We start from the raw sequence: 25,958 nt of genomic DNA, 5'->3' as shown, positions 1-25,958 counted from the left end.
GGCAGCTAACTGGTCCTGCCATGGGGTGGCCATGAGAGCTGCTCCCTCCTGAGCCGGGGGTAGAGTTTGGATCGGACCAGGGTAGTGGCCCCATCGTGGCAGGTGGCTGGAGAATAATAACCTTCGTTTTACCCAGTGCAGCACACTTTTGGCAAACTTTTATGCTACTTTTACCAAATAGCTATATACAACTTCAGAAATAAAGTTGTAATTTGTAACACTTGATATTTTAATAGAAATATACATGGCGCCTATAAATAATTCTTTTTTTTTTACCTTCATTTATTTTTGAGAGACAGAGAGAGACAGAGCACAAGTGGGGGAGGGGCAGAGAGAGAAGGAGACACAGAATCCAACGCAGGCTCCGGGCTCTGAACTGTCAGCACAGAGCCCAACGTGGGGCTCGAACTCAACAAACCGTGAGGTTGTGACCTGAGCTGAAGTCCGACACTCAACCGACTGAGCCACCCAGGCGCTCCGATAATTTTTTAAGTTTTTATTTATTATTTATTTTTGAGAGACAGAGAGAGACAGAGCATGAGCAGGGGAGGGGCAGAGAGAGAGGGAGACAGAATCTGAAACAGGCTCCAGGCTCTGAGCTGTCAGCACAGAGACCGATGCAAGGCTTGAACTCACACGCTGTGAAATCATGACCTGAGCCGAAGTCGAAGGCTTAACTGACTGAGCCACCCAGGCACCCCTGTAAATAATTCTATGTCACAGCAATTTAATTTGCAATCAATTTTTTAGTAGATTATATTTAAATAAATGTTCTTTAAAAGCATAATGTGTAAAAGCATAAAATTATATATACACACACACACACACATAAAGTTATATAATTAATAAAATGTTTTATAAATTAAGGAATTTTTATCTTATTATATTTAATTATGCCCTTTCTTTTTCTTTCTTTCTTTTTTCTTTTTTTTTTTATTAAAAGTACCAAGATACGAATATGCAGGGAGTTGTGTATGAATTAAACAGCTACATCGAACAGCGATTAGATACAGGAGGAGACAATCAGTTACTCCTTTATGAATTGAGCAGCATCATTAAAATAGGTAAGAAATGTTTTATATTCCTTCTGGTAGAACTTTTGAACCAAAGTGTCTTTTATTCTGTTGCAGAAAATGGAAAGAGTAATATACTTATTACAAGGCAAATGCAAGTTATTTATTTGCTTCTGTTCTCGGGCTAAGTTTGAAGTGAAAATACTCTATTCTGAAACGACCAGAATGAGTCAAACCTAAAACTTCCTAACTTACCCAGTCTCAAAAAAGTATCTGCTAGATGTGCAAATGGAATATACTATGCTTTCTAAATAAAGCCTAGTTTCTTTGGAACGTGTAGTTTTGTTGAATTAAATCACATCTTTACGAAGGAAATCCTTAATTTTTAAGCAACACAAAGCATTTTAAATTTATTGGGGCAGATGGCAGATCTACGTACTTTGATCACCTCTTTTCTGATGGGGAAGCTGTGGCAAAGGCAGGCCAAATATTTGACCCAAGGCCGCACGAGTGAAAAGGAGTGAACCGTGAGTCTATAGGCAAGCGATCCTGCGGGAGTAATATCGGTTATCTGCCGTGGGAACTGCCTTCACATGGCCCTGAAGCAGTGTTAGGAGAGTTAAGCCGTGTTCTCTTCGTGAGGCTGCATGGATACGTGCATCATCCTCTTTGGGTGATGCTTGCCTTGATTACTCATTATTATGAATATTGTGTCTGGTATTTTTTAGTACTTTAACAATTAAATCCCGTTCTTAAACGAAACATATTTAACAATAGTTGTAACATTTAAAGTTTCACAAACATATTATTGCGTAGTGCACTGGCTGCTGTGTGCATGTGAGGATGTCACGTCTTAAAGTTTGCAATAGCTGATAAATAATGAATGAAAATGTTCTATGTCATTGAATAAAGCCATAAATTGGTTGGCTCGATTCGCTGCATGACCGTTAATTATGTTAACAAGCCCTTTCACAAGATTCCTCTCTGAGGTCTCACCTTAAAGAATTCATACGTGGTCTGTTCTTCCATTGAGATTAGTTTCTTCCTTTTTTATTACTTTGGCAGCCACAAAAGCTGATGGATTTGCACTGTATTTCCTTGGAGAGTGCAATAACGTAAGTATCTGAATTTAGATTCTGGTGCTCTAGATAAGAACGTGTCATAAGCTCTTTAAAAAAGGTCAGCTGGGCTACAAACCACAGACACATGGCAATTAAGTACTTCAAACTCATTTTGTATTTCGTTTCTGTCTACGGTTGTTGCCAGGTGAAAATCTCACCAGCGTGGCAACGTTTGGGCATGAAATCTCACAGTTTACTTACTGTTTTGGTTTTGGTCTGTCTTATGAATGGCACCTCTAGACCGTTCTGTACAGAAGATGCTTCGGCACTGTGGGCTGGGGTGTCAGGGACGGCGTATGCCCTTTTCAGCACACTGCCTGCAGTAGAATAAAGCAAGGACAAAAGTGGAGCATTTTTTAGGTGAGTTCTTTGGACTTCCTGAAGGCCACTGAAACAGTGTGGGGACGGCGTTACTCCGTGGAGACCCCTGAGCCACGGTGGCCAGAGCTCACACTTCCGTGGTGTGCCTGTCTTAGTGTTGCGTGCCACAGGCTGGAGCCTCTGTTTCTGTTGCAGCTTACTCAGAGCACAGCCCATGGTCAAATGCAGCGTGCATAAGCAGTTCAAGATGTTCAGCTTACTGGCATTTGATTTTTGTTGTGACGTTAAAACCACACACGTAACATCTTAAAAGAATATTCTGAGCCAATAAGAATTACGTTCATAGGTTAACTGTATAGAAAGCATTTATAAATACATTTGGAAGAATTTCACTGTGTATTTCTTATGTGTTAGGCATTGTTCTTGGAGATTTGGGGTTTTCTTTTGCACTGTGATGCTTGTATTCATGAGTAATCAAATGTGTGCTATTTATGGTTTATAAAATGGTAATAGGAATAGAGACGCAAGTATTCCGAGACGTTTAATGGTGCTCGTGAATAATACAGTAACGCAAAGGATGAAAAGTCGTTGCACAAAAATGTTTCCCGGCCGATTCACTGAACCCATCGTTGATCCTTTTTGTTCCCTCCCCTTGCATCGTAAAAATTTACGTTACAGGATTAAAAGCTCTTTGGGGCAAGGACCTTTTCTTACTAATCTTTGCATTCACCCAGCATCTCTCCTAGTGCCTTCCATGTACAGAGACAAGAGTTCCATTAAGTTGAATTATTCAGATAACACTCCTGCTTCCAAAAACTTTAAATGATACTTCAGACACTGGTAGTTTTAAATGGCTAAGTTACTAAAATAACAAAGAGATCTCATTCTTCCCTGTTCATTCTAAAAATTTATTTCTAAAATTTTGGGACTTTTATTTAAAAATTAAGAATTCCGCGGGGCGCCTGGGTGGCGCAGTCGGTTAAGCGTCCGACTTCAGCCAGGTCACGATCTCGCGGTCCGTGAGTTCGAGCCCCGCGTCAGGCTCTGGGCTGATGGCTCGGAGCCTGGAGCCTCTTTCCGATTCTGTGTCTCCCTCTCTCTCTGCCCCTCCCCCGTTCATGCTCTGTCTCTCTCTGTCCCAAAAATAAATAAAAAACGTTGAAAAATAAATAAATAAACGTTAAAAAAAAAAAAAAACCACAATGCAGTAGAGAACTTTTCATCTAAGATAAAGTAAGGATTACTACCAGCAAAAACATAGATGTGGTACAAGAAGCAAAATAAGGTGTTATATCCTAGTGATATAAATTTAATGCTTAAGGATATTTCATATGCCTCATCTTTGTGCTTCTTACTCACTTTTATTATACTTCACATCCTTCAGCAACCTGCTTTGAAACACCTTTCCGTGGGCTGTAAGAAAAAGTACAATTCAGATCTCCAGAAAACCAAAACATTACAAATTATATGATTGTAGAAAGATACATTTCAATGATTTGCTTTAAAAATGCATTTATTTTATAGTTATACGACGTGGACATTTAAAAATATAAATGTTTGTGGTGCCTGACTGGCTCAGTCGGTAAGGATCTGACTCTTGATTTGGGCTCAGGTCATGATCTCCGTCATGAGACTGAACCCCATGTCAGGCTCTGTGCTGAGTGTGGAGCCTGCTTGAGATTCTCTCGCTCTCTCTCTCTCTCTCTCTCTACCCCTGCCCTGCTCATGTGCTCTAGATAGATAGATAGATAGATAGATAGATAGATAGATAGATAGAGATAGATAGATGTTTTCCACAGTGACAAACTTACCCATTCTTTGGAATTACAGACATTTATTAAACTCTCCCATGGTGCCATTCTAAAAAATACATTAAAATATTTCTTCCTTTTTATTCTACTGATGTCCTCTTTCTCCTTCATTATGTTTCCTTGCTCTTATTGCAAAACTAATACCAATCTGAGAGGATAGTATTAGTCACTCAGATTACTATATGGCAATGTAGTGATGAATTTCAGATTGTGTTCCACGAGGTAATGAAAGAATTTCTTTTCAAGTCAGAAGTGCCTTTCTCTATTAATTTATGGCATTTTAAGACAAAACTGTACTACTAAAAGATTAAGAATGGCTCGCACTGACCCATAAAGTCAGGTTCCCTGGAAGGCATGGTGGCATTTATGTGGCATTCACTTACCATCAAGGAGCAGTGTTTTCCTCAGTTGCTTGGCCTCCTTGTCTGTAAGCTCAATCCCCATGTCTTTTAGAGTATTTTGTAGGTCCCTGGAATCAACCTTTTCTCCTTTGAAAAGACAGAATAGTTACAGGTTAAACTATTAACGGACAATCTGATTATTTAACACGATCTAAACATTTACTTTTGCTGCTCTAGTCCTTACTCTGATACCAGAATGAAAAGGAAAGATGGAGTGAAAGATTTTCTAATAAAAAGAGTCAAATGCTAAATAAAAAATAGAATTTGTCCCTCGATATTAGCAAATGGGATGTATCCCTAACACTGGGAATGATATCACATAGTACAGAAGCAAATCTGGTCATATAATTATCCAGAAATAAGGTCAAGAGACGGTTAGTATGATACAAGACACAATTAACAAAGTGTGACATATTTTACTTTACTTTGTTAAAACTATGTAATTAGCTGTTGGTAATGGACTTTTATTTCTACAGCTCCACCCTGCTTTTGCTGTGATCATCTAGGTTTGGGTGTATAAATAAGAGCCAGGCACTTTTACTGAAAAAAAGCATCAAAGAATATATGACTTACAATGAAGAAATAGTCCTTTTGTTTTACTTATAAACCCAGATAATGTTAGATTAAGATGTTGATCAGTAGATGCACATATTTATCAAAATGAATACTGAAAGTATGTGAATCTGTAAAGCAGTAGTAGAATTTTGAGAAAATGCTATTAAAATTTTTAGTGTAAACCACAATTTGTTGCAAATCATTTATAACAAATTCTTGCCTGTAAAAGCTTTCACTTCATCCTTCAAAGTTTTCAGAGCAACTGTATTATCAACTGTAACAGAAAAAACACATAACTTGAAGCTCATAAAATGATATAAAATAGCATAAGAACGCTCTCCTCCCCTTCAGATTATAACAGCATTTTGTTACTGGGCATTTTGTTATGCACTTTAAATAGCCATTCAGGAATTCAAGCTGATTCAAAGAATATGCTTGAATATAGAACAGAAGAAAAGATTTAAAATATTAAAAATATACTTATTTAAAAAATGTAAATTTGACTTTCTATTTCATAAAATATCAACTCTTGAATTTGATAACAAAAAGATGAGATTCAAAAGCGGCCATTTTGGAAAGGCAAACTTTGTTGTCCTCAGAACTTCGCAGACTCTTCTAGTGGCCATGCCACCTGTGTCCAAATACTACATTCTCAACTTCTTTGTCAGTGTTCTTGTCCCATCTACAATCTGGACCTCTTCTGCGTAAAAAGTTCCCTCGTTCCATTCCTTTCATTGCTAACGGTACATAACACCTAAAGCTCAAAATCCAATGGTATCTCACGTGCTCACCACTGACTGGCAGGTTTTCTTTCAGATCTTCAAGTTCCTGGTCTGTGAGCTTGATTCCCATGTCACCTAGAACGGTTTCCAGGTTTTTGATGTCAACTTTCCCTTAATCAGAAAGAGAAAGGCTCGTGAGGGAAATTTAGTGACTCTAAAAAAGTTATTTTTAGATTATTTTTTTAAGAGAGTAAGGGTCTTCTTACCAAGACTTGAAGCTAAAATTTTATTACCAAAACACGAATACCACAAAGCCCAACTCTGGGCAAATATTTATAATACGGAGTACAGTAACAGAATCAACATGGCATTTAAGGTTAATGGTAAAATATAGTCAGTGTTCCAATGGGAATTTAGGTTTATAGTGACTTTGTGCTCACCTGTAATAGCTTTCATTCCTTCCATCACGTCATGCAGATCAACATTCCCGTTTGCTACAGAAGTCCAAAAGAGACATGTAATCAATGACATGAGCTCAGAAAAAGATACACTTTGTTTTTAGAGTATAATAAAGTCCAGCTAAATTTGTCTCACAACATAATTTTAATTGATACCCCTTTAAATCGAAGATCAAGATAAATAGATCCTGAATGCTACCTTTGGTACTCACCATCAACTTGTAGGTCTCCTGACAATCCAGCAAATTCCTCGTCTGTGAGCCCCATTCCCATATTTCCCAAACTAGTATGGAGGTAATTCTTTTTAATCTTCCCATCTTAGGAAAGAGACAGTAAAGCAACACTTGAAAAAAAAAAGTTGTATAATAGTAAAATTTAAAAATGTTTTTTAGGAAAACTATTATTAACTTCAATGACCACATATTATTAAAACAAAAGAAACAAAAGATAAAATATATTTCATGCCTCTGTTATTATTACACTTTGACAAGGCTGAAATCCCAAATAGGCTTTTCCACTTAAAGACTCAAATAGAAAGTCAATGGAGTCAGAACCGCATTTCCTTTAGTCTATTCTTGTGGACAAGCCTACAAAGTAAGACAAGGTTAAGGTGCTGGAACAAACAGAACTGCAGACCACTAACTTAATTACTCTGCATAAAAAGTAGGGTTCTTTTTTGTTTACTGGCTTGACTTATTAGTGATTATTGTAGCTGACCATTGCTTTTCAATAACAACCAGGGTTTTTTGTTTGTTTTTGCCAGGGTTGGTTTTTCTTCTTGAGAAAAAGTTGAAAAAAATCTAAGAAGACAGTGGACTTCCTGCCAAGAGAAAGTGTATATTAACAGCAGGTAAGATGTAGTTACGCTGGGAGAATTATAAATAAAAGCTTATATAGGGCCAAGATTCATGCTTGGATGGTGTACCTGGAGACCTAGATAACATGCCTTATAATTTCGTTTTTTACTTACTTTTGAGAGACTTCATAGCCTTCAGTAGTCTATTACGATATAACTTTCCATTGGCTGTAAGAAAAGTCATAATTCATGTAATGGTAGAATGAATACGAGTTTCACAAAAATAGCATGAACTGAATAATTTCAGAAGCAGAAAATGCAGTCTTGTATCAACATACAAAAATCAACTGTATTGCTATAGAGTTGCAACAAGCAAATGAAAAGAAAACTTAAGAAAGCAATTTCATTTACAAGAGCATGAAAAGCATAAAATGCCTAAGAATAATTTTAACAAAAGAAGTACAAAACTTATACTCTGGAGACTCTAAACCACTATAGAAAGAAATTAAAGAAGACCTAAATAAATGAAAAGACATCCTATGTTTATGGATTGGAAGACTTAATACTGTGAATGTAACAATATTCCCTAAACTGATCCACGGAGTCAATACATTCTTATAAAAAATTCCAGCTGGTTTGTTTGCAGAAACTGATGAGCTGGTCCTAATATTCATATGATAAAGCTCAGGCTCCAAAAAGCAAAAGTAATCTTAAAAAGGAAAAAGAAGTAGGGGACTCACACTTTTGAGTTTAAAAACTACAAAGTGACAGTAATCAAGACAGGGAGGTACTGGCATAAAACTAGATATATACATTAATGGAATAGAATTTACAATCCAGAAATAAACCTTCCAATGTTTGGTCAGCTGATTTTTGACAAAGGTACTTGCACATTCAATGAAGAAAGAACAGTCTTTTTAATAAATGGTGCTGGGACAACTGGACAGTCACATGCAAAGAGAATATTCTTTTGGATCCCTAGCTCACATTTTATACAAAAAGTAACTCAAAATGGATCAAAGACCTAATTGTAAGTGTTAAAACTATAAAAATGTTGAAAGAAAACATGACTGTAAATTTTCTTAACCTTAGATTAGACATTTTTGTAATATATGACACCCAAACACAAGCAACAAAAGAAAAAGTTATACCCTGGACATCATCAAAGTTAAAAATCTTTTGTGCATCAAGGAACACTGTCAAGAAAGTAAAAAGATAATTCACAGGACAGGAGAAAACTTTTGCAATCATGTATCTGATAAGGAACTTCTATCTAGAAAATATAAGGGACTTGTATCTAGAATGTATAAAGAACTTCTACGATTCAATAAGAAGAAGATAACCAAATTTAAAAACGGATGAGGGTTATGAGTGGATTTTTCTCCAAAGGAGGTATACGTTTAGCCAATATTCACATGAAAAGATGCTTAACATCATTAGCAATCAGGGTAATGCAAGTCGAAACCAGAATAAGATACCACCTCATACCCACTAGGATATTATCAAAGGACAGAAGTAACAAGTGTTGACCAGGATGCGGAGGAACTGGGACTCTGATACACCGCTGGTGGAAATGGAAAGTAATGCAGCCTCTTTGGAAAACAGCCTGCACTTCCTCAAAAGGTGAAACACAGAATTACCATATGACCCAACAATTTCTCTCTTAGGTATATACCCAAGACAAATGAAAATATATATCCATGTAAAAACTTGTACATGAACGTTCATAGGAGAATTATTCATAATAGCTAAAATGTGGAAACAATCCAAATGCGCATCAACCAACGAATGGATAAATAAAATGTGTTATATCCATAGAATAGCCTATTATTCAGCAGCGAAAAGAAACAAAGTACAGTTGACTTTAGAAAAACAGAGGTTTGAACTGTGCAGGTCCATTTATACGTGGGTTTTGTTTTTTTTTTTTATAGTATAGCACTGTAAATGTATTTTCTCTTCCTTATGATTTTCTTAAATTATTTTTTTAATGTTGATTTAGTTTTGAGAGAGAGCTGTCAGCACAGATCCTGATGCAGGGCTCGAACCCACAAACCGTGAGATCATGACCTGAGCTCAAGTCAGACGCTTAACTGACTGAGCCACCCAGGTGCCCCACCTTATGATTTTCTTATTAGCATCTTATTTTCTCTGGCTTACCTATTGTAAGAATAGGGTATATAATACATATAACAACAAAATGTACGTTAATTGACTTTACGTTACCAGTTAGGCTTCTGGTCATCAGTAAGCAATTAGTAGTTAAGTTTTTGGAGAGTCAAAAGTTATACACAGATTTTCGACTACACAGGGAGTCAGTGCTCTTAACCCGTGTTGTTCAAGCGTCAACTGTATTAATACATAACAGGACAGAGATAAACCTGGAAAACATTATGTTGAGTGAAACTAGTCACTACGGACCACGTATTATATGATTCTATTTATGTGGAATATCCAGAATAGGGAAACTGATGGAGACAGAAAATAGATTAGTGGTTGCCCAGGGCTGAGGGAGATGGAGAAATTGGGAGGTGACTGTTAATAGGTATGGAATATCTTTCTGGGATAATAAAAATGTTCTAAAATTGATTGTTGTGATGAATGTGGTGAATACATTAGAATTCACTTAATTGTATGCTATATTGGGTTACTTGTACAATATGTGGATGATAATTCGGTAGTACCATTATAAATATTTCACTTATGGGGTGCCTGGATGACTCAGGTGGCTAAGCGTCTGACTTCGGCTCAGGTGGTGATCTCGCAGTTTGTGAGTTTGAGCCTCGCGTCAGGCTCTGTGCTGACAACTCAGAGTCTGGAGCCTGCTTCGGATTCTGTGTCTCCCTCTCTCTCTCTGCCCCTCCCCTGCTCGTGCTCTATCACTCTCTGTCTCTCAAAAATAAATAAACATTAAAAATTTTTTAAAAAATGTTTCACCTAAAATTTTCATCTTTATATAACAGTGAAATTAAGGAAGAGAAGGCTTTTTCTTTTTTTTTTAAAATTTTTTTTTTTTCAACGTTTATTTATTTTTGGGACAGAGAGAGACACAGCATGAACGGGGGAGGGGCAGAGAGAGAGGGAGACACAGAATCGGAAACAGGCTCCAGGCTCTGAGCCATCAGCCCAGAGCCCGACGCGGGGCTCGAACTCACGGAGCGCGAGATCGTGACCTGGCTGAAGTCGGACGCTTAACCGACTGCGCCACCCAGGCGCCCCGAGAAGGCTTTTTCGATATGATAAGCTGGTCCCCTTGAGTGGGCCTACTGTACTATACAAATATCTCTTTGCTTTCTTTTTAATTCTGACTTTTATTTTTAATTTCTTCCATTGCTCGCTTATCTCTCTCTTTTTCCTTCTTATGGTATAAGCCCTGAAGGGAGACAGTAGACATTTGTTGGCTCTGATGGCAACTTACATCTGAGGAGTTGCTTGGCTTCTAAAATAAACTCTAAACGACACTTACTGTTTTAAGATGTAGCTTACATTTTAGTTTTTTAAAAATGTTCCATCATGTTTGAGAAGAAGTGAAAATTTTCATGCAGATCTGCAAAAATCTAATTTCCTTGGAAGCTCCCACAGACACTTGTATGACTCACCATCAATTGGCAGTATTTTCAGCAGCTTCTCTAGTTCCTCATCTGTGAGCTCAATTCCGAGATTTCCCAGAACATTTTTTAGCTCACTAGATTCAATCTTCTCACCTTTGAAAATAAGAAATTTGGTATACATCTTCATTTCAGATAGCAGTAATAATTTCTTTTTTTTTTAAAGTTTTTAAATGTTTTATCACTTATTTTTGAGAGAGAGAGCGAGTGGGCGAGGGGCAGAGAGAGGGAGACACAGAATCTGAAGCAGGCTCCAGGCCCTGAGCTGTCAGCACAGAGCCTGATGCAGGGCTTGAACTCACAAGCTGCGAGATCATGACCTGAGCCGAAGTCGGACGATTAACCGACTGAGCCACCCAGGCACCTCCAGATAATAGTAATTATTTCTAATGAAAAAAGTTATTTTAGGATAATTAATACCATCTCCTTGTTTTCAGACTGAAAACTACAGTAATAAAAACAAACAAACATTTTCAACTACAGAATCAATGTAGATGATAGGTCAAATTTATTTTCTTAATGTGAACAAGAGAGTCTTCTAAAATCAGGACAGACTACTTTCAGAATGAAATTTGATCTATTAGTTAGAAAAATAGATGCTTATATGAATTTTTCTTTGAAAAAGTATTTTAATTTAAAAAATAAGAATTATATGATAAATACAATAAATTCATTACTTCCATCAATTTTAGGCTTCACTCTCTAATTTGCTGTGCCATTCTATACTGTGGTTATTAAACACTGGTGAAGTGAATTACATTATTGGCATAAACAACAGAGATTGTAGAATTTGAAAGCAAGAAATAGTATGGTAATTTCATTGCAAAATCAGATAATTTTATATCAATACATGTAACACTAGAAGCAAATATTTCATTAATAAATATAGAGAAATGTCAGAATTTACAAGTCAGTGATGAAGTACCAGGAAATATTAGCAAAAACCAAAATTTAATGTAGATAATTGGAATCCTAATTTTATAGTAACTTTTCAGTCACCTGTAAAATCTGTGATGTTTTCCATCAGTGTTTCTAGAGGAATTTTCTCATCAACTATAAGAGAAGATAAAATCGCAGTATATTATAGATCCCATATATTATGGATCTCATATATCATATAGACTTCAAATATTACATTCTAGATATAATACAAAAGTTTGTGGGAAAACATGGGAAGAACTATAACAGTTGCACTTAACTATGTGTCAGGCCCCATCATAATTGCTAATATTTACTTAAACAAATATTTTTGAACACACTTTTTAGATTATTATTCTAGTCCACTTTTATTCTAAGACAAGCATGAATAACAAGAAAATTCTAAACATGAAAACCACGCAATCGCAATGGTGCAGTTTGGCCTATAATATCTCAAATTTATTTGTGTTAGTAAGGGGAGGTTACTTAGAAGTGAATGTGTCTAAAGAATCTGCATTCTTGTATTCAAAACTGGAAAGACTCAACTACTAAACATGATACTTACAGAGAACATAAAAGTCATACATATCACACATATAGAAAACTGGTTTAATTTTGACTTTGTTAACTGGATACTCATAAACTCAAATGACATTCTCTGTGTTTTAGTCATTGATATGGTGTCTCACACTGCTCTTGGGCCTTCCCTTCTCCCTATGAAAAAGGGCATTTCCCCGCCCCCCCCCCCCCCCAAGTTTCTTGTAACTAACCTCTCTCCGGGGTTAACTAGTATATATGATAATATGCTTATCACCAACATGTATGTTTTCAGCCAGATCTTTAAGTTCCGTATCTGCAAGCTTTATCCCCAGGTTGTTCAGAACAGTGCCCAGGTTGTTCATATTGACCTTCCCACCTAAGAAAAGTGACGGTCCATAAGGAATATTAAATGACTTCAAAAGAGAATTTCTTACACTTTTTTGATACACATATCCCATTGTGAATTTCTTAAGCAGTAGATCATTATTCACAAAATTTGCTTCGGACCAAACAGAAAATGTTTGCTCTAAAGTGAAAAAAATAAATTAATGTTCAACAATTTTAGCACAGAGACAAAATATTCTAAGCAGTCAATTACAAATTTAGAACTATGGCTACTTCCCTTGAGACTTGTCTTGGGGACCAGCCTACAGAAACACAAGGTTTTAAATGGCATTTAATACTGAAATTAGTTTGAGAATAAGGTACAGAAATATGGGCTCAGAGTACAGAAAAGTCTCTCAAGAAATGGATGAAAAAGGGAAGAAAGAGATTGAGTTGTGGCCAAAAAGGGGTGTGGAGAGTTCTAGTTTGCTTATTTTATAGGATGGTGTATGTGGAACATGTGAATGGGCTGAAGAGGTTGAAAATGGCCAGTGGGGCAAGGTCTTAAAAGATACGGGAGACAGTGGAGTCAAGGGCATCCTGGTAAGCTTTGAGGAGGAAGAGGGACTTCTCACTCATCCTTTATACTAACATGGGTGTGCTTAAAGATACCTGAATAGGGAGGGATTGAAGATGTAAAGCTGAGGGCTATCACTCTTGCCAGCCTCGATTTTCTTAATGAATTAAAAAAAAAAAATCTGGTTGAGAAAATGGTGTTCAGTGAATGCTTAGGGAATTCTGGTACTGGAGGCAAACATTATTTAGTTCTAAACAATAGTAGGTTGACTTTTGATGAATGAACTGCCAATTTAGTTTTTTCTATTTATTACGTTCTCTGGATCACTGCTCATCATTTATATTTTTTCCCATGTAAACATGAAATTTGATATTTCTCTTCCTGAAAATTTCGAAAATGACAAGAAAGTGTGGTGCTTTACTTCCAAGACAGAACATCAGATTCAACTGCTAAAATAAAGATTGAGGTCCAAAAAAGCATACATTTGCAATCAGTACATATGACAGATGGCAGCATTCAAATTCACATCTTGGAAACAGTATAAAATGAAGATCTCATATTCATTTGTATTCTTATTATGTTTCTCACTCACCTTTAAGGGACTTTACACCATCTGGCAACCTGTTCTTAAAGACCTTGTTTTCATCTATAAAAAAGAACACAATTAAGGTCATAGAGAAATGATGTGGCTATTCACTAAAACTTTAGTAAAACTGAGATTTTCATGATTTGCCCTAGAAACTTCCCTCATTAAAATAAAGTTTGAGAGAAAATTAGGGAAAGTTTATAATATGGCAAGTCTATCTAAAATTTAGCATAGAAGGCACTCTATAACATACACAGCTTTTTTGGAAAATATCACCTCTGACCTTTTATCCCCTTCTAGTCTAACACCACTTCTTTCCCTTGGTTGCTTCCCACAATTGCCTATACGTATCTAAAAAGGTAAGGGTAGCCTCAGAAATGTAGTCCCCTTGATGGCATGAGTCAGCATCATGGGGATGATTATTCCAAAACAGAGAGTTAAACTGCATAGATGGAAATTTCCCTCTAGAATGAGTGAACATTTAAATTATTTTGTTTGGTATTTGTTTGTTTATTTACTGTTGCATCTTAGCAAATGGGGATAGTTTGAGTTTCTAAAAAAAAAAAAGCTTAAGAGGAGACAAAACAAACACGGGGTAAAAAAGCCAGGCAAAACAAGAAACAGACTCCTAACTATAGGGAACAAACTGATGGTCACCAGAGGGGAAGATGGCGAGGGAAGGGTGACACAGGTGATGGGGATGAAGGAGGGCACTTGTGATGAGCACAGGGTGATGTGTGGATGTGTTGAATCACCAAATTGTACACCCGAAACTAGTATTACACTGTATGTTAACTAACTGGAATTTAAATTAAAAAATCTTTAAAAGCTTCAAAGAAGACTTTAAGGTCACATCAGTATATAAATGCCTACCGTTGAAAGGCAGATTTTTCAGCAGCTTCAAACGTTCCTTATCTGTGAACTCTATTCCCATGTTTTTCAGAATAGCTTTCACATCTTTGACATCAACCTCCCTTCCTTAAAAAAATAGACATCATTACATATATACGAATTTAAAGGATCATCTAATGACTCCAAACAGGGAAAATTAATCTATGGCTATGTAGATTAAATCGGTACAGAATAAAGAGCATAGGCCAATGAGACCTCTCCAGATATACTGACGATGACTTTCACAGAAAAAGAATTTGATCTCTAAGTGCTAATAAAAGAAGTCACAGTCACAATGACAATGGCAAGGCAACTCTGAACCCTGTGAGATTTACATTATGTATCTGCTATTCAATTGGAATATTATAAATTACTTATTCAAATAAATGTATAAAATAAGGTAAGATCTGTTAGTCTCATTTTTTGTCAGTTATCTGTAGTCTTTATCAAAATTTTACTTCATATATTATTTCACTAGTACAGAGTTTGGCCATTCTAAAAAAGAGAAGAGCAAAATATACAAATAAAAAATATACCAGAAAACAAATGAGTTGCTAGTAATTTAATGAACAAATAAATGCCATAACTAATATGGCAATTGAGCAATAATGATGCAATATAATTACTATAAATACTAAATGTTTTCGATTCATAATTTCTCTCTTACCTGTAGTAGCTTTTACTCCATCCATCACCTCTTTCAGACCAACCATTCCATTAGCTACAAGAAAAGGCACAATGAAAATAATGTCAGAAGCCCAGAAGACAAATTTAAGGCATATATTTTAAGGAAACAATTCCATTAAAAATTCCTTACATCTTCATTTTACCTGAGACCATTTAGAAAATGCCTGGATCTCAGGGAGTTAAGATGATCTCCATTAATACAAAGGTCTCTTGTATACTAGAAACTGGGTCAGGAAAAGTGTGCTCTTCCTAGTATTTTGGATGCCATTATAAGCCATAGCTGAAGATACTATTGGAGTTGGCCAGGTATTCTGGTAACTTTACTTCATGTACCAACAAACAGCTGAGGAAGGGACCACTAATCCAGCTTGGTATGTTCTAAGATTGCTTCCTGCAGGAGATGTGTGTGAACTACATTAATGTATCAGAGCAGTTGATATGAAATATGGAAGGATGGAAGAGACTTCACATGGAGGAGAAGTTGAGAAAAATGTCCAGGGACATCATGCTATGCATGTGAAACTACAAGCAGCTCAACATGGCTTGAACAGTTAGAAAAATGAGAGAAGATATGTCCACACAGGCAGATGGAGCTTGAAGGTCTCATGCACTATGATAAAAATCTTTGAACACATTTTCGAGTGAAGATTTCATTAGACAGAAGGATAGATAGAAGAATGGCTTGACTTCTCTATAAATAGATTTTCATATCCCTATTATTTTGCTTTCTTATTATTTAGGCTATTAGAGTCCTGACAGCACCCTCTGCAGTTTTTGGTATATTTACGGAAAGATGATGCTGTTTTAGGTTAATTGTAATGAAGATCCAAGATTTATTCTGACTTTAAAATTGGGCTCTCCTCCAAGTGTCCATCAATAGATGAATGGATAAAGACGTAGCACATATGTGTGTGTGTGTGTGCATGTGTGCATGTGCGCGCGCGCGTGCGTGTGCGTGTGTGTGATGGAGTATTATTCAGCCTTAAAAAAGAATGGAATCTTGCCATTTGCAACAACATGGATGGAGCTAAAGAGTATAATGCTAAGAGAAATGTTAAAGACAAATACTATACTATTTCACTCATATGTGAAATTTAAGAAACAAAATGAGTAAACAAAGAAAAAAAAAAAAGAAGAGAGAGACAAACCAAGAAGTAGACTCTTAACTATAGAGAACAAACTGGTAGTTACCAGAGGGGAGGTGGGTGGGGGAATGGGTGAAACAGGTGATGGGGACTAAAGAGTATACTTATCACATATATATAGAATTGTTGATATATTGTATACCTGAAATAATATAATTTTCTATGTTAACTATATTGGAATTAAAATTAAAGACTTAAGTAAAAAAAATAAAATTGGGCTCTCCTCCAAACTTTCTAACATGTATCTGTCAATTAAATCTATTTTCAAACCTATCAGATATAAAGGAAAAATTAAAAAATGGCCTGAGGACATCTGTAGTGTTCACCATCAACTTGTAGATTTTTGGACAGCTTTGCAAGTTCCTCTTCCGTGAGCTCAAGTCCCAATTTTTTAAGGGTGTTGTCCAGGTTATTTACATGAACCTTTCCCCCTTAGGAAAGACAGAAGGTAGGAACATGAAAAAAAAAGTGTATTATGCCAAAATTCTGCATGCATATCAACTTTCTATTTATTTACTTATTATGTTTGTTTGTTTAAGGTGAAGTGATTTTTTCGTGCATGGAGAAGGGGTGTACAGAGTTGAAAAAAAATGCAAGTTCCATATGGAACTTCCTACAAGATAAAATATACGCTGTTATCAGTTAAAATGTGGGTAGACTGCAAGAATCATAAATAAGGAATGATACCAAAGTGAGGAGCCAGAATTCATAATTGGAATAAAAGTGTCAAGTTGGGGAATGTCAGACAGTATGACTTTTAATTGGGTCTTACTCACCATTGAGAGATTTCACACCCTTTAGCAACCTGTTGTGATATACCTTTCCAGCAGCTGTAAGAAAAGCCATAATTCATGCAATGGGGAAATTAACATGAAATCACAAAAATGGTGTGAAATAAATAATAATTTAAATAAATAATTTCAAAAATAACATTTTAAGAAGAGTTGTCTCTAATTTTTAGTTTATTTCATCTAATATAATGAAGTTTGGAAACAAAAACCTCTCTCCTTGTGACAAACTTCTTTATTCCAGTACCTGGGGAAGTCTCCTTGCTCAAACATGAGTATAGCTTCCCTTTGCTTTTAAATTTCTGCTTCCCATCTTTATTTTTTTGTCATGGATCTCCAATCTTTCTTTTTTTTTCTCTTCTCATGATATGAACAAATTAGTAGCTTGATAGGTAACAATATGTTTAGCTGTTAATGTCAACTCTTGTCTAAAGGGTTATTTAACTTCCAATATAAATTCTAAGCGACAGTAACAGGTTTCTATATACTTAAAACTCAATTTAATATTTTTTCTTTTATACTTTTGGAGAAAAATAAATAGAAACAAAGTTGGAAATATTTACACAGACCTAAAGACCAACAAAAGACCTCCATGACACCTCTATTAATCTCACCGTCAATTGGCAGTGTTTTCAGTAGCTTCTCTTTTTCCTGATCTGTGAGCTCAATCCCCAGGCTTCCCAGGAAAATTTTCAGGTCATTAGAATCGACCTTCTCATCTTTTAAGAGAGGGAACAATAGACATATAAGCTTTTGGAACTCTGGTATTCTATCAAGTTGTAAAATATGTTCTATGAAGTTTAATGATATCCTAATATCAAGATGAGGTGTTAGGCGAAGATGTTCTCAATTGCAGAACCGTTGAGCATATCTTATGGTAATAAAGCATATCTTTAGGAGCATATCTTATGGTATCTTATGGTAATAAAATACCACATTTATTATAAATTAAAGACCTTTTTTCCTAAAGCTGGAAAAAAACAACTTTCAGAATAAAATCTGATGAGTGAATTAAGATAACGCAGATTCGTATATAAATTATTCTTCAAAAACATTTGCTTTGGTAAGAATTATTGATGATATCAGGAATACATTATCTTGATCATTTCTAAGCTTCACCATGCCATTTTCTATACATTTCTAGATATTTTTCATTTAAACATTTGTGACCCAAAGCATGTTACTTGCACAAGTAACAGAAAACTTAGGATTTAAAATTGACATATAGTCTTGTATCCTAGTGTAGAAACTTTCCTAATGTCAATCCAGGATTCATATATTTAAAAATAAAACATCAGAATTTATAAGATACCAGAAATACCACTGAAAAAAAACTATTATAAAGGACCGAAACCCTAGATTTACATCAACTTCTCATTTACCTGTAAAAGTTTGCAGTTCCTTCATCGGTGTTTTAGGAGAAGTCCTCCTATCAACTGCAAAAGAAAATTAAAGTCATAATGAGATATAAAAGACTCATGAAATATCGTGAAAAACAATGTGGGAATAAATATAATAAATCCTAACTTACTATGTGCCAGGCATTATCTTAAGTACTTTATATATGCTTACTTAAGAACTATTTACTGAAGAATATCTTTCTAGGCTATTAATTTATTCAGTTTTCATTGTCTTCATTAATACTAGAAAGAAAAGCCTAAACATAAAAACATGCCATTTCAAAAATATTAATTTTACTTATAGTTCTCTACCATTTCAAAGCTATACGCATTAGTAATGGGAAGAAATTCAGAAGTACCGTCATCTAAGTGGCCTGCATGTTTCTTTTTAAAATGTGGAAGACTGTCCTCTAGTGACCATAATATGGGTAAAGAACATAAAAGACATTCATACAAAGGGCAATGTTTTCACGGTGACTTGGTAGCTGGCTGCTTATATGCTGTTTACATGCTTTGCCCGTACTTATAGCTTCCTACTATCAGTGTAGATTACCATTCCTAAGGGCCCTTTCCCTCGCAACCTTTATTGTCCAAGCTCTCCCAACATGGAACTATGGTATCTGGAAACTTGCTCACCATCACCAGGGAGATTTTGAGTCAGAGCCTCAAGTTCCTTATCTGAGAGCTTGATTCCCATATTATCCAGTATTGCGTTCAAGTCGTTGACATTGACTTTCCCATCTAAGGAAAGAGAGTCCATGAAGAAAATTATGTAACTTCAAAAAAGAGGTTCATAAAGCTTTTAGAGACACATGCCCTGTTGTGAATTGCATGAGCTATATGCTAGTGTTCACAAAGATTACATATCATTTCGGGAGGGGGGGGGGTCATATATTCTCTAAAGCCTATTCACAGACCCCCCTTAGTAGTAAGGTTAATAATCCTTGTTCTAAAATGTGAAAAAAAAAAACACACCAATTTTAGAACAAGAGACTAAGGACCTTATTATGCCTATAGAGAAAGTCAACTATGACATTAGAACGAAGGTCACTTCTCGTGAGATTTGTCTTGGGGATCAGACTATAAAATACAAAGTTTTAAATACCATTGAATAAATGCTAAGTGAATTCTAGTTCTGGAGGCAAACATTTTTTACTTCTAAACAGTAAGTTTTGATGACTGAATTCCCAGTTTAGTATTTATCTGCAGCTGATTAAATTCCCTGAATCAGTGCTAATCTTGTCTGTCACATTTTGCTATGCAAACTTGAAATCTGGTATTTTTTCTCTTGAAAAGTTTGGAAGAATCTTGAGAAAGTAGAAGGCTTTCTTCCTAGATATAAAGTAAAAGATCAGCAGCTAACGTGAAGCTTGATCTTCAGTGGGAGCATAAATTTGCAGTCAGTATATATGATCAGTATAGCAGCAACCACTAATACCTTGGAAACAGTATAAAAGCAAGGATCCCATATTGGTCTGCACTCTCATTATGCTGCTCACGTACCTTTTAGAGACATCACAACTTCTAGCAACCTGTTTTGAAAGATCTTGTCATCATCTATAAGAAAAGGCAGAATTTAAGTCACAGAGAAATGTGGAAAATCACAGAGAAATTAGGAAAAATGACTTTTCAAGAGTTTTCTCTTATTTTAATAAAATTTGAGAGAAAATCGGGTGAAATTTAGCACATCATGCACACCTCTGTTCTTCTTCCCAATCCTGCCTTTATTCACTTCCAATTATTAATCCTTTCTTCTTTCACAAATCCCAGTTTAACCTTTGTTTTTTCCTTGTTTGTTTTTCACTATTGATAAAAAGACCCATCGTAATGGAAATGCTGCTTCCTAATCTAAAAGTAAAACCACTTAGGGATTCATTTCAGGTATAAGTGGACATTCTAAAAAAAATTTTTTTTGAAATGGATTTTCTATTTTCTAGAACTTAGGAAATGGAGATAATTTTAGAGCTTCTCGCAGACACAGAAATCTAAAACTTCTTTTTGGGGACAGCTGGGTGGTGCAGTTAATTAAGCATCCAACTCTTGGTTTTGGCTCAGGTCATATCTCACGGGTTGTGAGATCGAGCTCTGAGTCCGGCTCTGTGCTGACAGTGCGGAGCCTGCTCGGGAATCTTTCGCTCTCCCTCTCTCTCTGCTCCTCCCTAACTCACACATGTTCTCACCCTCTCAATATGAATAAATAAACTTAAAAAAAAACCTCTCTTTGAATACATCAATATTTAAAATGCTTACCCTTAAAAGGAAGAGTTTTCACCAGCTCCAAGCATTCTTTACCTTTGAGCTCGATCCCCATGTTTCCCAGAACAGCTTTAACGCTATTGACATCAACATTTTCTCCTTAATAAAAAGATTAAAACAATGACATACATGGAATTTAAGTACAATCAAATTATTGCAAATAATTAAACTAAATTAGGATGCTAAAACAATAGGATTATGAGCTGGGGAAAGTAATGATCACTGAGCTCTGCCCAAATACATGGAGATAATGTCATTTATGGAAACATAATTGCCTTTTTTAAAATAAGTTTATTTATTTTTGAGACAGAGAGAGACAGAGCATGAATGGGGGAGGGGCAGAGAGAGAGGGAGACACAGAATCAGAAGCAGGCTCCAGGCTCTGAGCCATCAGCCCAGAGCCCGACGCAGGGCTCCAACTCACGGACCGTGAGATCGTGACCTGAGCTGAAGTCAGACGCTTAACCGATTGAGCCACCCAGGTGCCCCAGCTTTCTAAAGGCTAATAAGAGATGGCACTGTCACTCTTAAATACTGAGAACAATACTGAGGGGTGATCGGGGGTAGGGGAGAGGGGAAAGTGGGTGATGGGCATCGAGGAGGGCACCTGTTGGGATGAGCACTGGGTGTTGTATGGAAACCAATTTGACAATAAATTATACTTAATAAAAAAACAAGAGAGAGAGAGATGGCACTCTCAACGGTGGTCATGAGAATGTATCCACAGGAGTTCCAACTATGGAGAACATAATTAACCAAGGGCCCCACCTTCTGCTTTGAAAGTAACCTGTGTTTTTTTGCACTAATGCCATATGTATCATTGGCACTGGCCAATCACAAGTGCAGCCAAGATACTAGGGGAGCCCTGTTCCTGGAAGATACAGGATGGTGATTCTAACCAGAGGATTCTTGAAAGCACTTTTGCCAGGCCCTCCTCAGACTGCATGACAATCTAGGATGCTTCCGCCCAAACATTTCTTCCTCTTTCCTTCACCTGGTGACAGATTTGCCCTGCAGTCTGACAGCCTCCCAGCCTTTCAGGCATCCTCCTTATTTTCTCTTACGCAGGCATTTCCCCTAATAATGTCCTGGCATGTTTAACCCTGCCCCGGCTTTTGCTTCTTGGGAGGCTTGGACTAACATACTCAAAATGACAATGACACAAAGTGGGTATTATAGATCTCTTTTGTCAATTTTCAAGCTGCAGATGGCTTATCTTCATAATTCTATTGACATGAAGAATGTATCACCTCTCCTTTAAGTAATTACCAGGGACTTTTCCAAAGATCCATTTCACCTTTTATTGTACATTTTGGCTGTCTTAAAATAAGGAAAATGAAGTGTATTCGTGAAGAATACATCAGAAAATTCTCCAATTTCTGGGCTACTGGTTATGAAAACCTTAAACAAATAGGAGGTAAAAATGATAGAATTAGCCTAGCAATTAAGGCATGAAGAAAAACAGTTCTGTAAAAATTAGGATCCTATGTTTACATTAACTTCTCAATCACCTGTGACAGCTTTCACGCCATCCGTCACTTTATTCAGATCAACTTTTCCATTAGCTATGAAGAGAAGGGACAATTGAGACATGTAATCAATGTCATGAGCTCCAAAAAACATATACAAAGGACATACGTTGATGGAAAATTCCAGATAAATTCCATTAATATCATAATTTTATACACACTTATATTAAATCTCTGAATTTCAAGGATTTAAGCTGATCTATTTTTCCAGTGTTTCTGGATCATTGGTATTTATCAGCTCTCTGGTAGCACTTCAGGTACTGCTGTGAGCCATGAGTGCCATAGCTCATATAGGAACCACTAATTCAAACTAGAGTGTTAAATGAATACATCATAGAGTATGTAGTGCCTGGCAAGTTAAAATATCAGATTTTAACTAAAGGAAAGGGGAATGCATAGAAAGAGTCTTCTACATGGAAGAGAGGCTGAGAAATATAAAGTAAAACCACACCGGGGTACAACATATACAACATATACATATGCAGTGCATGGAGAACTATAGTCGGTTCAGCACTGCAGAAGAATAAAGTATGGATTTGGGAAAGGAAAGTTCATACAAGAGAGGAAGGTTGGACTCAGATTATTAAGGGATTTGTAAGTAATTTTAAGAAGCTTAGCCTTTATCTACTAGGTTATATAGAATCATTGAGTGGTTGGTTATAAGTTCAAGAATGATATGGACCAATTTGCATTTTATTTTAATTTTCTTTAACTTTAAATTATAATTAATTTTATTATTACAAAATTACATTTATATTGAAATATATAGAGAGTGATGTCATCAAGATGGTGACATAAGTTTTTCCTGACTTCAGTCCCCCTCACAAAAAGACCATCTTGCAAGTATCCACAGACAAGACACCATTGTGAAAATCCCAGGGTATGGTTGTGAGGCTGTGAATCTCCCTGAAACCACAGAGACTGAGAAGGACCACATTAGAAGGGTAAGACAATCAGCTATGCTCTGACTGCACTGCCCTCTCCCAGGCTAGTATAGTGCTGCACTGAGAGGGCTTCCCAGAGCTATGGTTTCTCTGGTGGGAAAAAGAGAGCCCAAGGTAGACATCCAGCTCCTCCAGAGTTGTGGGTTGCTTCCTGGAAGGCCCACCTGGGTCCTGTCCCATAGGTATTGGGGGGGAGGTATCCGTGGGTCTTAACCATTTGAGATCAGAATGAGATGGAGAAGGGAAACATGGCTTACGTTAACCAGCACTTGGATCTTGGCAGATTGTTTCTCCTAGCAGCAGTGCCTGAGTAGATATCTGACACAGTGGTTTTGCCCATCTGCAGAGCCAAAATGGTGGTCCCTCTGGCCAGGGAACCATTCTGCTTGATTTGGGTCCCCAGCCAATAAGCCTTTCTGGCCTGGGAACCTCTTCGATCACCCCATCCAGATGAGGAAGCAAATTCATGGCTCCTGCCTATTGCTGAGTATAGATAGTCCTCTGTCCTGCCTGACCAGAAAACCTATTGAGACCATCCCAGAGACTGTGTAGATTACCCTACAGCCCCTCTTACAGCAGCGCCTGAGTGAAGAGCCCACTCATTGGCTCTGTCTCTCTGCAGAACTGAGCTAGTGGCACTATCTGGCCAGGGATACTGATGGATACTCCTGCCCGACTCAGGTACCCAGCCAATAAGCCTTATCAGCAAAGGAGCCTATGATATAGAGACTGGGCTGGGAAGGAAATTCAAAGCCCTGACCAGGGATGAATATAGCTTCCAGCCTTATCTGACCAAGAAGCCTAACCAGAACACCTGGGAAGTTGCATAGTCCATCCTACAGATCTGGTTATAATGGTGCCTGAGCAGAGACCCCAAAATTGACAACCTAGAAGAAACGGATAAATTATTCCTAGAAACATACAACCTACTGAGATTGAATCATGAAGAAACAGAAAATCTGAAGAGACCAAAAACAAGTAAGGATATTGAGTCAATAATCAAAATCTTCTTCCCCAAAAGTCCAGGACAAATGGTTTTATTGCTGAATTTTTACCATTTAATGAAGAGTTAACACCAATCCTTCTCAAATTCTTCCCAAAAAATTTAAGAGGAGGGAACACTGCCAAACTCATTTACAAGGTAGCATTTACCCTGATACCAAAGCCAGACAAAGATACTACAAAAAAATTAAAACTATAGGCCAATGTCCCTGACGAATATAAATGCAAAAATTCTCAACAAAATTCTAGCAAACCAATTCAATAGCACATTAAAAGGATCATATAGCATGATTAAGTGGGATTCATCCCTAGGATGCAAAGATATTTCACCATGTGCAAATCCATAAATGTGACATACTGCATTAATAGAATGAAAGATAAAAATCACATGATCATCTCAATTGATGCAGAAAAAGCATACGACAAAATTCAACATCCATTCATGATAAAAGCTGTCACTAAATTAGGTATAGAAGGAAAGAATCTCAACATAATAAAGGCCATGTATGACAATACTCAATACTTAACATCATATTCTAACAGTGAAAGGTTGAAAGCTTTTCCTCTATAATCAGAAATAAGACAAGTGCTCACTCTTACCACTCCTATTCAGTATAGTACTAGAAGTGTTAGCTAGAACAATTAGGCAAGAAAAGAAATAAAAGTCACCAGAATCAGAAAGAAAGAAAGAAAGAAAGAAAGAAAGAAAGAAAGAAAGAAAGAAAGAAAGAAAGAAAGAAAGAAAGAAGTAAAAGTGTGTCTATTTGCAGATGACATTATTTTAAGTATAGAAAATCCTAAAGACTCAACCAAAAAAAAATAATAACTTGTTAAATTTAATGAATGAATTCAGTAAAGATGCAGGATACAAAATCAACATACAAAAATCAATGGTGTTTCTATATACTAACAATGAATTATCAGAAAAAGAAATGAAGAAAATAATCTCACTTACAACAGCATCACAAACTATAAAGTACTTAGGAGTAAATTTGGAAGAGACACAAATAGAAAGATATCCTGTGTTCATAGATTAGAAGAATTATTAACCTTAAAATGTCCACACTAAGGGAATGCCATCTATAGATTCAGTGTAATTCTTAAGATTCCAATGGCATTTTTTACACATACATAAAACATAATCCTAAAATTCATTTGGAACCACAAAAGCTAAACCAATCCTCAAAAGAAGGGTAAAGCTGGAGGATCACAATTTTTTACTTCAAACTGTATTATAAAGCTATAGTAATCAAAACAGTATGGCACTGGCATAAAAACACACACTTGGACCAATGAAAGAGAATCAAGGGCTTAGATACAAACTCATACATATATGGCCAACTTCTATTTGACACAGAAGCCAACAATATTCAAGCAAGCCTAGAATACTCAATGGAGAAAAGAGTGTCTTCATTAAATGTTGTTAGGAAAATTGGATATTTACATGACAAAGAGTGAGATTAGACCCCTGTCTTATACTGTTCACAAAAATCAACTCAAAATGAATTAAAGAATTAAATGTAAGGCCTGAAAGCGTACATAAAACTCCCAAGGGAAACGGAGAAAAA

At 36.4% G+C, this 25,958-nt stretch overlaps 1 protein-coding gene across 1 annotated transcript in view; it reads right to left on the bottom strand.

Moving 5' to 3' along the window:
- Positions 1 to 2,996: 2,996 nt before the first annotated feature.
- The window catches only part of LOC147570823 (uncharacterized), a 38,000-nt gene continuing 15,038 nt past the window's right edge, over positions 2,997 to 25,958 (bottom strand). The window contains exons 4-25 of the mRNA XM_086696760.1: positions 22,427 to 22,480; positions 20,910 to 21,014; positions 20,163 to 20,216; positions 19,296 to 19,400; positions 18,642 to 18,695; positions 17,874 to 17,978; positions 17,248 to 17,301; positions 16,798 to 16,902; positions 15,307 to 15,360; positions 14,622 to 14,726; positions 13,755 to 13,808; positions 12,536 to 12,637; positions 11,803 to 11,856; positions 10,795 to 10,899; positions 7,373 to 7,426; positions 6,615 to 6,719; positions 6,385 to 6,438; positions 6,014 to 6,115; positions 5,443 to 5,496; positions 4,650 to 4,754; positions 3,815 to 3,868; positions 2,997 to 3,106 (exon numbers count right to left, since the gene is read on the bottom strand). Of these exons, the coding sequence (XP_086552886.1) occupies positions 2,997 to 3,106; positions 3,815 to 3,868; positions 4,650 to 4,754; positions 5,443 to 5,496; positions 6,014 to 6,115; positions 6,385 to 6,438; positions 6,615 to 6,719; positions 7,373 to 7,426; positions 10,795 to 10,899; positions 11,803 to 11,856; positions 12,536 to 12,637; positions 13,755 to 13,808; positions 14,622 to 14,726; positions 15,307 to 15,360; positions 16,798 to 16,902; positions 17,248 to 17,301; positions 17,874 to 17,978; positions 18,642 to 18,695; positions 19,296 to 19,400; positions 20,163 to 20,216; positions 20,910 to 21,014; positions 22,427 to 22,480 (1,748 nt within the window). The remainder of the gene's footprint in view (positions 3,107 to 3,814; positions 3,869 to 4,649; positions 4,755 to 5,442; positions 5,497 to 6,013; positions 6,116 to 6,384; positions 6,439 to 6,614; positions 6,720 to 7,372; positions 7,427 to 10,794; positions 10,900 to 11,802; positions 11,857 to 12,535; positions 12,638 to 13,754; positions 13,809 to 14,621; positions 14,727 to 15,306; positions 15,361 to 16,797; positions 16,903 to 17,247; positions 17,302 to 17,873; positions 17,979 to 18,641; positions 18,696 to 19,295; positions 19,401 to 20,162; positions 20,217 to 20,909; positions 21,015 to 22,426; positions 22,481 to 25,958) is intronic.

This window comes from Puma concolor, unplaced genomic scaffold (genome assembly GCF_028749965.1).
Source record: "Puma concolor isolate L17-30 unplaced genomic scaffold, mPumCon1.1.hap2 unalloc_scaffold_91, whole genome shotgun sequence".
Classification (NCBI taxonomy): Eukaryota; Metazoa; Chordata; class Mammalia; order Carnivora; family Felidae; genus Puma; species Puma concolor.
This window is presented reverse-complemented; position numbering and strand designations above follow the sequence as displayed.